A 12,027-nucleotide genomic window follows, 5' to 3' on the forward strand; every position below is an offset into this window, starting at 1 on the left:
CTGGCTGATTGCATAACTTTGAGAAAATAATAAGAGGAAAAGAAGGAATTAGAAAAAGAGAGAGAGAGAGAGTGGAAAAGAGAGAAAGAAAGAAAGCAATTAAAAAAAAAATATCTGAGACTCAAGTTTCAAGACTCTTTATGTGCTGCAGAGGAGCATAAGGTTTACCAGCAAAGTGCAACGGGGAGTCTGAGAGGAGAAATAGCTTTCTCTTTTGCCAAGAAAAAAAAAATAGGAATGTGTGTTTTGGACTGGACTGAGAAAGAAAGCTGGGGAGATTGCAAAAAGGGGGGTGCAGGATTTTTGTCACATTGATCCATTCATCTTGATTGTCTTCTTTAAAAAATAAATAAGGGGGGGGGGGGAAGTGATAGGGGGAAAAAGAGGAAGAGAGGAAAAGAAAGGGGGAAAAGGAAAACAGCAAAAGTGTTTGAACCTCTGGAGCTATCTGCTCCTTCAAGCTGATTGATTAGTCATGATCCCTGCAGTTTTAATGGGAATCATTCAATTGGGAAGGTGGAGCACCCTAGAGTAGATTAGCATATTCTTGTTTACTCATCTTCTGAGGGGCTTTTTCTCTTTTCTTTCATTTTGTGGAGAAGAAGGGAGGGGGGGAGGTTGGGGGAAAGGAGGGGGTTGTGGCTTATGTTATAAAGGAGGCCAAAAAAATAAATAGATTAGAGCATCTTTTGGGGGGAGGGAAATCAGTGGGTCTGAGTCTTGGAGAAAGCTGGGGGGTTGTTTTGGTTTTTTGTTTTGTTTTGAGTGTGTGTGAGTGTGTGTGTGTGTGTTTTTTTTAAGAAGAAAAAAAAAAATAAAGGGAAGAAAATTCAGCAGAGAAAAGAAGAGAGAGAGGAGTTCCAGCTGTGGAGGAATAGAGGAGAAGAAGACAGATAGAGAAGGAAGAACAGAGAAATACATTTCAACCAAGAAGGAGTTTTGATTTATTTGATTTTTATTTGTTTTAAGGAGAAAAAAAATCTATAAGCAGGAAAAAGAAAGAAAGAAAAAGAAAAAAAGAAAAGAAAAAGCAACTGAGAAGGGTTATAAAAAGAGCAAATACCAAGAAGGGTGAACAAGAGAAGAAAGTCAAGGCAAGGAGGAGCCCAAAGCTGGCAGATCGGGAGGATTTGCAGGGGAGAAGGGGGGGGAAGATTGGAAATGCAGCTCTGGAGTTTGCTGCTGCCTCTTGCGCTTCTCTGTACAGCCCTAGCCAGTGGACCCGAATGTGGGATGGACGAGCGCTCCCGCAGGGCACGAAGGGACACCAGGCACAGCCGCCAGCTCCTCCACACTGCCCCGGGCACCTGTGCCACCAGGTTAGCCCGAGGAAGGCGCTCCACTGCTGGGCTGGAGCCTGGGCATGTCCCCCGCAGGAGGCAACAGCGGGAGGTAAAGGACGAAGAGGAGTCCCTTACCCCGAGCAGGGCGCTCTATTTCAGTGGCCAAGGTGATCAGCTGCGGCTGAAGGCAGACGTTGAGCTGCCCCGAGATGCCTTCACTTTGCAAGTGTGGCTGAAAGCCGAAGGCGGACAGAGATCTCCGGCTGTCATTGCAGGTAGGTCTGGCCGTGCCTGTGGCTGCAGCATCCCCGCTCCGTGCCGGGAGCCGGCTGGAGGCGTGCGTGTGTCCGGGAGCGGGGCTGTGCACACCCAGCCCCGCGGGAGCGCCCCGCGGCACACGGGGGATGGATGCATGGATGCATGGATGGATGGATGGATGCATGGATGGATGGCAGCGCCTCTGCCAGCACGCCGGGCTCGCCTTCGCCCCGCCAGATATTCCGGGAGATCCCGGAGCTCTGCGGACCGGCTGGAAGTATAGGCTCGCAGGAAAAGTTATGTAAACTTTTGCATAGGGGAAATGGCAGTGCCCTGGGGTGGTTTCTGTCTTGCTGGGTGCGCGGAGTGAGGTGCAGGTAGAAGAGGCAGCTCTTACGGTGGGGTTTTGTCTGGTTTTCAGGTTGGAAAACTGTAAGTAGAGCGTTTGAAAGTGGCTTGTTTGTATGTATGGAAAGAAATGTATGTGACTGGTGTGTGGCTGCAAAGAAACGCATATCTAAGGTCCCCCTACGATTTCCTTGGTTTTATTGGCTTTTTAGTGTACTCCACCGTTCGCTCTTTAGATGCAGTGTTAGCATGTGGTTTCCAAAAAGCTATAAAGGAACTTTTTGGCTATTGTGAAACCTCAAATGAATCAAATGAGTTTATAAAGTTCCCAACCCCTCGACACTCAGCTACGGCTGGGACTCGCACTGCAGCTAGAGGATGTGTGGAGTATTTTTGTCTCCCCTTAGAAATGGCAAGTGTAACATCAATGATTCTAAGGTCAAACAGCCCTATAAAATCATTTAGTACTCAAAGCAGCTACCAGTCTAAGCTGTCTGAGCTGGACAATAACAAGGAGCATTGCACTTTTCTTATTTAAATTTTATGAGCCCATCCTGAATTTGGGTCCCTCTCCCCGCGTTCTCTCCCTCTCCCCCTCCCTCCCTCTACCTCCCGCCCTTTCCTCGCTTTAGTGATAAAGTGCAGCGAAGTTGTCGTGAAATCGGATACTTTTCGGAGGGTTACAAACCCTTATAAATGTCGCCACATCCATCTTTGCTCTGAAGGAAGTCATAGAAAATGGAAATGCCCTTAAAAAAAAAAATAAAAAAAAAAAAAAGGAAACCAGTCAGAAAGAGAAACGGGTACTGGGGGGGCGGGGGGAAGACATGTTTTACAGTTCTTTTGGCAAGGAGATTCCCTGAAAGTACAAGGTTTCCATGTCCTAGGATGCCTTAAAGAGACAGGGAGGATTTCCCCTTTCCCTTTAAGCGGAGTCACTTCCTCGCGGGAGGCAGCGCTGCCTGTGCCGGCGGCGCCGCTGCCCCGCCAGCCCCGCTCGCTGTCCCCGCTGTCCCCGCTGTTCCCGCTGTCCCCGCCGCCCTCCCCGCTGCCACATCCCCGCTCCGCTGCCCCATCCCCGCCCGCCGCCGCTGCTGCCTCGCAAGAAAGTTGCTTTGTCCTAAAGAAAGCAAAACAAAAACAAAAACAAACAAACAAAAAAACAACCCGAGATGAAGTCAGCCGTGCTTTTCCTTAACTTTCCTTAATCGCAGCTGCTGCGCTCGCTTGTGAGGAGGGAGACGCCGTTTGTGCGGAGCTGCCGGGGTGGGCAGGAGGTGCCGGGCATGGGCTGGTCCCGTGTGCCTTTCAGAGCAGTGATTTCATAGGTGAACCACGTTATTCCTTGATTTATTCCCCCTGGCTTTCTCACACTCTGCTCTTCTGGTTCCCAACCCTAACTTAAACCCCAGGGCTCAAAGTGCTTCCCTTTCAAGTTGGGAAAGGCAGAATTGGGGTTTACACAGATCTCATCGGTCCCAAAACAGGGTCAGGGTATTTTTTAACGTGCTTAATCCAACACCTAGGACCCCATGTCAGTCTTTGGTGCAAGTATCTCTAATTCTCACGACAGGGAACCTAGACAAACACACACAAAGATCATTTGTAGTAAAATACTTTAATTGGATGGGGGAGGTTAGGTTGTTGCCTGTATAAAACACTTGACCCATTTTATGCATGGAAATAACATTCCACTGTGAAAAATGAAGAGAAATGCCCCAGTTTTGCACTGTAGAGCTTCAGCTCAGCTCGGGAGGACTTTGTGATTTTTATTTTATTTTTAAGCTCCCCCTGCCCCCCTCACGCGCACTCTTGAAGAGGAGCCAGGTTTGGCTCTGTGTGTAAACACCTGGAAGAGGTCCAAGAGGAACTCACTTGGAGTATCCTCTGCACACCACAGCCTCCCAGACCTGCAGCAAGCTTAGGGAGAGATTACGCTTCCCTCAATGAGGAAATCAAGGGTTCTGGCTGCCAAAACTCTTGGCTTTCACATTCTCACTGTTTTGGGATGTGACAGACTGAGGAGCTCAGTTCTGCTGTTGCATTTGCATCTGTAGGACCCCACTGAAATCGAGAGCCCATCTGGGTGTTTGGAGGGGAAGGGACTGGGGCACATTTGCTGGCAGTACCAGAAGTGAATTTCTCCCCAACTTTCATCCCAGTGGCAAAGTGGGAAGCTGTGTGGCTGTACAGATCTGAGGGAAGGGGTGGGATTGACTGGAATACACCTCTTTTTCAGAGTTGCTCTTGTGCCTTCCACTACTTTCTGCCCCCCACTTTCTGCTCTGCTCCCCTTGCACCACTTTCTGCTGCCATATAAGAAATTACTGCAAATGGTACAGGAACAGCCCCACGTGTGCCTATAGGGGAAACCTGTTGTGCCTGTTAAAAATCTCATGTAGGACCCAAGTTGTTATCAGCTCCTGTGCCTGAGCCCTGACATAACGGAGTTCTTCTGCTAATCCAGGCTACAGGAGTTTCTGTCTGGAGCCAACTCTCCTTACGTCACCCTCTGCTGCAGTATTCAATTTGTTTTCATAAATGGCTAATTTTACAGCGCTGTTAAGTGGGTTCGTCATTGTGCCGGGCCATGCCCTGTGTCTGATGAGAGGCAGTCCTGGTGCCAGGCTCTGCCAATTTTCACGCTGCTTGGCAGCGATGTTATTGCCGCCCTGTTTGACTCCGCTGCTATCTGCTCTGGCATTTGTCAGAGGGAAAGCTGTTGGGAAACTGCAAGTCTGACCCATTGATCTGCGTTACGCAAAAGCTCAGGAGCCCTGTCGGGGCCGGGCTGCGCTCCTCGGAGCGGCTCCCGGAGCAGCTCCCGGCTCCTGCGCACTCACCCTCCCTCCTTCCATCCCTCCATGCCTCTCTCCATCCCTCCCGGGCCGCAGAGTTCTCGCACAAGCCCCGCTGGGATGTGCGCACCCAGCCCGCAGCTCAGCACATCCCTCTGTAAACACGCACATGTGCGCACGGAGTCGCTCAGCGGCGCCGGGCACCTTTCCCCGCTGGGGCAGGAAAGGGTTAAGGAGGGGCTGTGCTGGGTTAGGTAATGCACACACACACCATGCGGAATGAGGGGCTTCAAAGCGCTGCTGATCGTGCTGCTGTTGGAACCAGAGGTGTTTGGGTCGCACTGTGAAAACTCAAGCCCAGCCTGAGAAAGGGGATGCCCCCCAGTCCCTGTCAGGGTTCTCTGGGCTCTGGGGGGGTTCGTGTTCTCACGGGAGAGAGATGTTGGCTCTTTGCTGGCTGGGAGCTGAGAGGAGCGGGATGAATGATCGGAGTAAGAAGGCGTGCCTGCTCTGAAGAGTGAAAGTTTTTTTTTTTGGTTTTGTTTTGTTTTTGTTTTGTTGCTTTTTCCCCCCCACTTCTTGGTTTCATTCCCCTTCGTCTCTCTATTCCTCAGCCTGCCAACAGGGAGCATGATCCCAGCTTAATAAGACTTCATATGTAAGGGAGTGCCTATGTTTTCCCAACTTCAGTCCTTGATGAACATAAAACTGCAGCAGAATCCAAAGGGAAAGAAAAGCCAAAATCAGCATGGTGGAGCTCACTTAAAGCCACAGCTTTTGCATGTAAGGGACTGAGAAACATCCGTGTCAGGGTCCAATAATTAAGCAATTATAAAGAGATGTAATTGACACTGCATAGGTCTAGTCCCTTTGCAGAGTTAAGGAATACAGGTTTGCTTTGGGGAGTTGTTTCTTTCTGAAGTTTTGGACTCTGATATTGGTTTAATCCGCTTCAGGTAGAATTGGTGAGCTGGATCCTGGATCCTATCTCCAGAGCTGATCCTTGTGCTGGGTGTGCTGGGAACTTGAGGATGTTTTCAAAAGAGATTTTATTCAGAGTTTCACTGGTGTTAAAACAATAGGCAGGTAGATCATGTGGCATTTTCAACAGCCTGTTTTTCAACTGTATGAACTTTCTAGTTGTGTTCTGTAACAAAGAACTGCAATGAAGGAGAAGTCAAATATAAAACTTGTAGTTCTCTTGTGTAATGAGTGCTGGCATGTGCAAGGTCCCAGGGTGCTGGCCATGGTGGGCAGAGTGGAGTGACAGGAGCTGGAACACCTGCACAGATGTTCCTGCAAGGTGACAAATCTCTAAAACACCATCCTGAAGGGTGGGGGAAGCTGTGTGGGTTTGGCTTCCCAGTGGATGGGTTCAAATGATTATCCACTTCATGACTATGTATCTGGACATGGCTTGACTCATAGGTCACTGAACAAAATACCCTCACAGCTTGTCATTTACTAAATATTTGCATTTGAGCAGCATATTTCCTTCAGCCTGTGGAAGCTGGGACAAAAATAAGAAACTGGTTTTTCTTTCTATAACGTTTCCAATTTAATCTGGTCTCATTCTTTTGACCAGCTACACTCTAGAGTCAGAACAGCACAGTTAGAAGAAAGCTGGGGTTTTTTTCCCTTAAAGCACTTACACGTAGGCTGCTCTAATTAATTAAATGGTAATAAAACAGTGAGGGCAATTTGACTCTGTGTGTGAAGGGTGGCAAATTCAGATTCCTAAATGACATATGGCTGCCTCCTGTAGGCACAGGAGTGTGTCCCAGCCTGAGTTTGCCTCTCCAAGCTTCGTTTCAGCCTGATTTATTTCAAGCCAGGCTGTTTCAGTTGGAACAACTCGCGTGAGACAGAAAGCAAGAGGAGAGGATGGTGTTTGGAGAGAGAGCAGGAGCAGGGCTGTCCTCAGGGACTGCTGGGGATGTCTGGAGGAGCACAGAGCAGAGCTGTGCAGGGCGGGCTCACTGCTGAGGGCCAGGGGAAGCCCTTGGAGAGCCTTGGCACGCGAAGCCATGGCCACAGCCAGCCCTGGGCGGGGTTGGAGCACCCTGGGAATCGGGCTGGAGCCGCTCTCCAGGCCCCCACTGCCACCCCACCATGCCAGGAGGGGGTTGTAGGTGACCAAGGGCTGCTGAGGCTGTGGCTGCACTGAGCACAGGTGGCCCCTGTCAGCCCCAGCCCCATGTGGCACGGGGAGGGATGAGCTGAAATCCCAAATCCCAGAGGGGCTCACTGGTGCTGGCTCTGTGACCGTGTCCAGAGGGGTCTGAGGATGAGGGAAGAGATGAGGATCTGACTCCATGTTTCAGAAGGCTGATTTATTATTTTATGATATATATTATAATAAAACTATACTAAAAGAATAGAAGAAAGGATTTCATCAGAAGGCTGGAAAGAATAGAATAGGAAAGAATGATAACAAAAGCTCTGTCTCGCACTGAAAGTCCGAGCCAGCTGACTTTGATTGGCCATTAATTAGAAACAACCACATGAGACCAATCCCAGATGCACCTGTTGCATTCCACTGCAGCAGATAACCATTCGTTACATTTTGTTCCTGAGGCCTCTCAGCTTCTCAGGAGGAAAAATCCTAAGAAAAAGATTTTTCATAAAAGATGTCTGTGCCACTGGCTCCCTGGGAACCCTAACCCAGACTCTCCACACAGGTAGGGGCCAATTTCCAGTGCTGAACTGGGCAGGTCTCTTCTTGCACAACTGACCCAGTGTTTGCTGAGGCAGCTCCACGGTCTTTGAGTGCACTCAGCTTTGCCAAGGGTGGGAGAGACCCTTGGCTGAGCACAGTGACCAGCAAAGATCCAAGTGCCAGTGGACACCTCGCTGGTCACTGGGGCCTGACTCAGCTTACGGGCAGCCAGCTGAGGGGAGCAGGGAGGTTTGGTGCAGATATGCCTTCCTTGGAGCCTGGGTCTGGCTCTGCCAGGACAGGGGTCTGTCATAAGAGAGGTGAGGCCACAATCCATCCAGGAGCACTTTTAACTCAAAAGTGTTTCATGCCCTGGGAGCCCAGGAAGCCAGTTGTGCCCTGGGGTGTGTCAGGAGGAGTCTGGGCAGCAGGGCAGGGGGGATTGTGCCCTGTGCCCTGTGCTCAGGTGAGACCCCACCTGCAGAGCTGCCCCAGCCCTGGCCCAGCACAGGCAGGAGCTGGAGCTGCTGCAGAGACCCAGAGGAGGCACCAGGGGGATCAGGGGATGGAGCAGCTCTGCTGGGAGGAGAGGCTGGCACAGCTGGGATTGTTCACCTGGAGGAGAAAACCTTCAGAGAAAACTTCACTGAGGCCTTGCAGGGCCTGCATGAGCCAATAAGATGCAGAGAGACAATTTCCAAGGGCCTGGAGTGCCAGGACAAGAGGGAATGGCTTCCCACTCAGAGTGGGTTTAGATTGGAGATTAGGAAAGAATTCTCCCCTGTTAGGGTGGGCAGGCCCTGGCACAGGGTGCCCAGAGCAGCTGGGGCTGCCCCTGGATCCCTGGCAGTGCCCAAGGCCAGGCTGGACAGGGCTGGGAGCACCTGGGACAGTGGGAGGTGTCCCTGCCATGGCAGGGGTGGGATGGGACGACTTTTAAAGGTCCCTTCCAACCCAAAACATTTTAAGGAAAAATATTGCAGAACGAACAGGGTTTAGGTGCTCTCAAGGCCACAGGATTAACCAAGTGCTTTCACATTGAGTTTTCATGCTGGCCTGAGCCAGGGAAAAAAAAAGAGCCAAAGTATAGTGTTTTTTTTTTTCAAAAAGACATATTGAAAAAACAAAAATAAACCCTTCCATGACTGGGGTCAACTGAAATGCTCCCATATAATAGTTTTGCTTCTAATTTTATCTGTTGCTTTTTCAGCTCCTCTTTTCTTTTCCCCAATAGAAATTACAGGAGCTGAAGCAGAGGAGGGACCACCTGGGTTGCCAAATTCAGTCCCCTGCAGTGTCAGGGATATAACAGCAGATAATTAGTCCAAACATTCACAGAAAATCCACTTTGTAGGTTCCGATATAGCACAGGCCACAGAAGATTTCCCAGTGCTCTACTATAAACCAAAGCTCTTTAGCTAAGACTGGGAGTCACCATTTTAATGTAAGACAGGAAAAGAGAAGGACAGATCGACAACATCTTAAGTACCTAAAATCCAAAACATTGGTTGAGAAAACTGTTAAGTATGAGAAAGAAAAACATGGACTGGTAAAAGGTATCAGCTTTGTTATTTTCAGAGACTTAAAATGAATCAGGTGTTTTGACAGTTACGAAACTTCTATTGAAATTTTAAGTCGGAATATTTGCCAAAACTGATCCTTTCCCACAGATAGTCTGTTTTTATTAATTTCCCCTTTTCCTGAGAAAAATATTTTATCAAACATTTCCCACCCTTCTCTGGTCTTAGCCTGTGTGGCAGTCCCTCCATCCCTAAAGTTGTAGTAGGAATGAATGCTTGATTGTGTTTTTACTCCTTCACATCTTATATTCCAGATGATTGAGAAAAAGCATCAGAAAATACTTGTTTGATCAAAATCCTCTATGTTTTTTTTTCTCTCAAGTGCATCAGCAAGTCTAATATAATCTTTTTCTTCATTTACCCTCCTCTCTCAGTGCTACCAATTTTTCCATCTAGTACTGTTTACATGGGCAGTATAGATTAATCTTCTTATTTCATAAATGCAAAATATATTGAACTCTTCTGTTGCCTGGGTTCTGGACATTTGCTTCATGCATTGTTCTGGGCACAGTTGCTGTGCTGTGCATTTTGGTTCTTTGTTTTCCCAAAAAAGAGGCTTCTGAAGATGAAGATGTACCTTTTCCCTGACCTCACCCTTCAATTGCTCAGTGCCCATTTCCCAACCTGGGGGTTGCTGATATCTGGATGTGATTCTTGATTTTATTTCACCTTTCTGTGGAGAAGGAATACTTGATTGTTGTGCTATTTTCTCTGTCTCTCCACATTTCTCTTCATTTTCTCTGCTGTGAGCATGCATGCACACACACACACCATTTCCAAAGCCCCTTTGATTTTCTTCCCAGATCAATAGAGCATTTAAACTCCAATGATCAAGGAGGAGCAGCTTGTTTATTTCCCCACATATCCTGACACAAGTGGCACATCTTGTAAACTGCTTTGATTTGATGTTAGTGCCTATTATAAAGTTTACTCTCCCCAAAGCCATCCATGAAGTTAAAGTACTCTTACTCTGAGCAGGAGCAGAGCAGAACTCAAAAAGGCAAGGTAAAAAGAGGACAGGAATGAAATATCTTACCACAGAAATTTGCTTTCTACTCTCCTCATTGACAGTGATCAGAACAATTGGAGGACTGTTGAGCATCCCTAAGTTTGGCAGCACCAAGTGAGGGTACATTGTGTATCTCAGTTAAAAGTGAACAAATATGAACACAGGTCAATTATCCCTTGGCAGAATGGGGCTGGATTGCACAGGAAGCATGGACTTGATCCTAAACCTGATCAAGATCATGAAAAATACCACTGAGCTTGGCTGTGATTTCAGAGAGTTTTCCACAGCCCTTCTCTACAGCCTGGACCTGTCTGTGGTCCTTGCTTCAGTATCCTTTATTTTGCAGACTTTTTTTGCTTTAGACATGAGAGAAGAAAAACTGTGAAGCCCTAACATCAGAGGAAGCAGACGTGTTTATTTGGTTTTGCTATACTCCAAATCTCAAATTGGCCTCTCTTGCAAGCTTTCTTCTTTTTCTTCCCCTCTCTTTTTTCCTTTTTATTTTTTTAACATTAAAATCTCCCCTATTCCAAACCCACTCTCCCATCTTCTGTTCTGCAGGGTGATGTAATTGTGTGACTTCCCCGTCCAATCCCTCCACCCTCTCTTATCACCATCCAAGCCTCAGTTTTTCCCCTACTATCTGGTGTCCTTGATTCCCCTGCTTTCCCTCCTTCCCTCTCTGCACTGTCTCTGCTCTCCTGCTCCTCTCCCATCGCCTGTGCCGCGGCAGGGTGGTGTCCCCTCCGAGGGTGGCCACGGGCTGGTGGCTTTGGCCAGCTGCTGTTGGAAGCGCTGTGGGAACACAGGGTAAGCAGGCAGTGTGCTCGTGTGCTCAGCCAGGCTCACGGGCTCGCCTATTTTCTGGGAATTATTGATATTGTTCTGTTTAATATCCATCCTCACCGTGCGCAAACAAGGAGCAAGCGCTCGCTCGCGCAGAGAGGGAGCGAGGGGGAAGTGAAACTGAGAAGCATCTGGAGTTGGCCTGGTGAAGCAGCAGCTGAGAGATATGATACCAGCTCATGAAAGCAAAAGAATTGCTGTGTTAGAGAAACAAACCACTCTGTTCTGTGCTGGGCACCTCCTGGGGCCTGGTGGGCTCTCGAGTCTTCCTTTTGGGTGATATTTTAGGCTTTTTTATCTCCTCTCCTTCCTCCTCTCTGTCGTGTTTTTCCTCCTTTTCCTTATCTAATTTATTGTCTCTCTGTTTGCTTTAAATCACTTTCTCATATGGATTTCTCTCTTCTGACCCATCTTCCCCTCCCTCATCTGATTCCCAGGAGTCTTCTGTCGTCATGGAATTGGGAGAAGAGCAGCCCTGTTCCCGACACCGAGCATCAGCTGCAGGCTCCTTCCCTCCTTCCTTCTCTTCCTTGTCTGTTCTCTGCTGTTAGTGTTGGAAACATATTCACAAAGATCATCCACTGGATTGAGGAAACAGATTTTATCACCATTATTTTGTTTGTTTTATTTAAGACAGGGAATGAAATGGAGAGGAAAGGCCTTTGCTGTTACCAGTGTTACTTAGTTTTGAATGGAGTTTTTTTCTCCTGTACTAATGTATCCTAGTGCTGTTGTTTATCTTTTCAGCAAGGTTATGGTTTTATAGTCTTGAACTCGCCTCAAAACGTTCTGATGCTGATGATGATAAATCTCAGGTGTGAGCAAACACATCCCTTAAAATTGGGGAAATTGAGGAACAGGGGGATGCTCTGATTTGTCCTGGATGTGACAGTGTGCTGGTGACAAATTCAGCAATCAAACCCACCAGCAGCCCTTTTGTTACTTTTTATTATTGCTTTTTAGGGATGATGGTGGTTATTCCTCAGCTGAGATTGTTCTCCATGTGGAGTCACATGCCCTAACTCCTGTAGGATATTTCCTTGTAGCTGTTGATGGCTCTTCAGTGGATGGTGTCAGTACTGAGCCCATGGTGGTGATGGAGTCTGTCACCTGCCAGCTCACATTCTGCTGGTGACAACACAGGGGCTGGGGAAGAAGGCACTTGGAATTTGTGACATGAGCTCTTTGGAGATGGCAGAAAATCAGATGGTCTGGAATTCATATCTCTGAGCCAGACACACTGGTG

The 12,027-nt window shown here is 48.1% G+C and overlaps 1 protein-coding gene across 1 annotated transcript in view; it reads left to right on the forward strand.

Annotated features, from left to right (window-relative positions):
* Positions 1-1,011: 1,011 nt before the first annotated feature.
* PAPPA (pappalysin 1) overlaps positions 1,012-12,027 on the forward strand; it is a 178,720-nt gene continuing 167,704 nt past the window's right edge. The window contains exon 1 of the mRNA XM_054646502.2: positions 1,012-1,558. Coding sequence (XP_054502477.2) covers positions 1,162-1,558 — 397 coding nt within the window. The 5' untranslated portion in view covers positions 1,012-1,161. The remainder of the gene's footprint in view (positions 1,559-12,027) is intronic.

The sequence above is a fragment of the Agelaius phoeniceus genome, chromosome 21 (assembly GCF_051311805.1).
Source record: "Agelaius phoeniceus isolate bAgePho1 chromosome 21, bAgePho1.hap1, whole genome shotgun sequence".
NCBI classification, from domain to species: Eukaryota; Metazoa; Chordata; class Aves; order Passeriformes; family Icteridae; genus Agelaius; species Agelaius phoeniceus.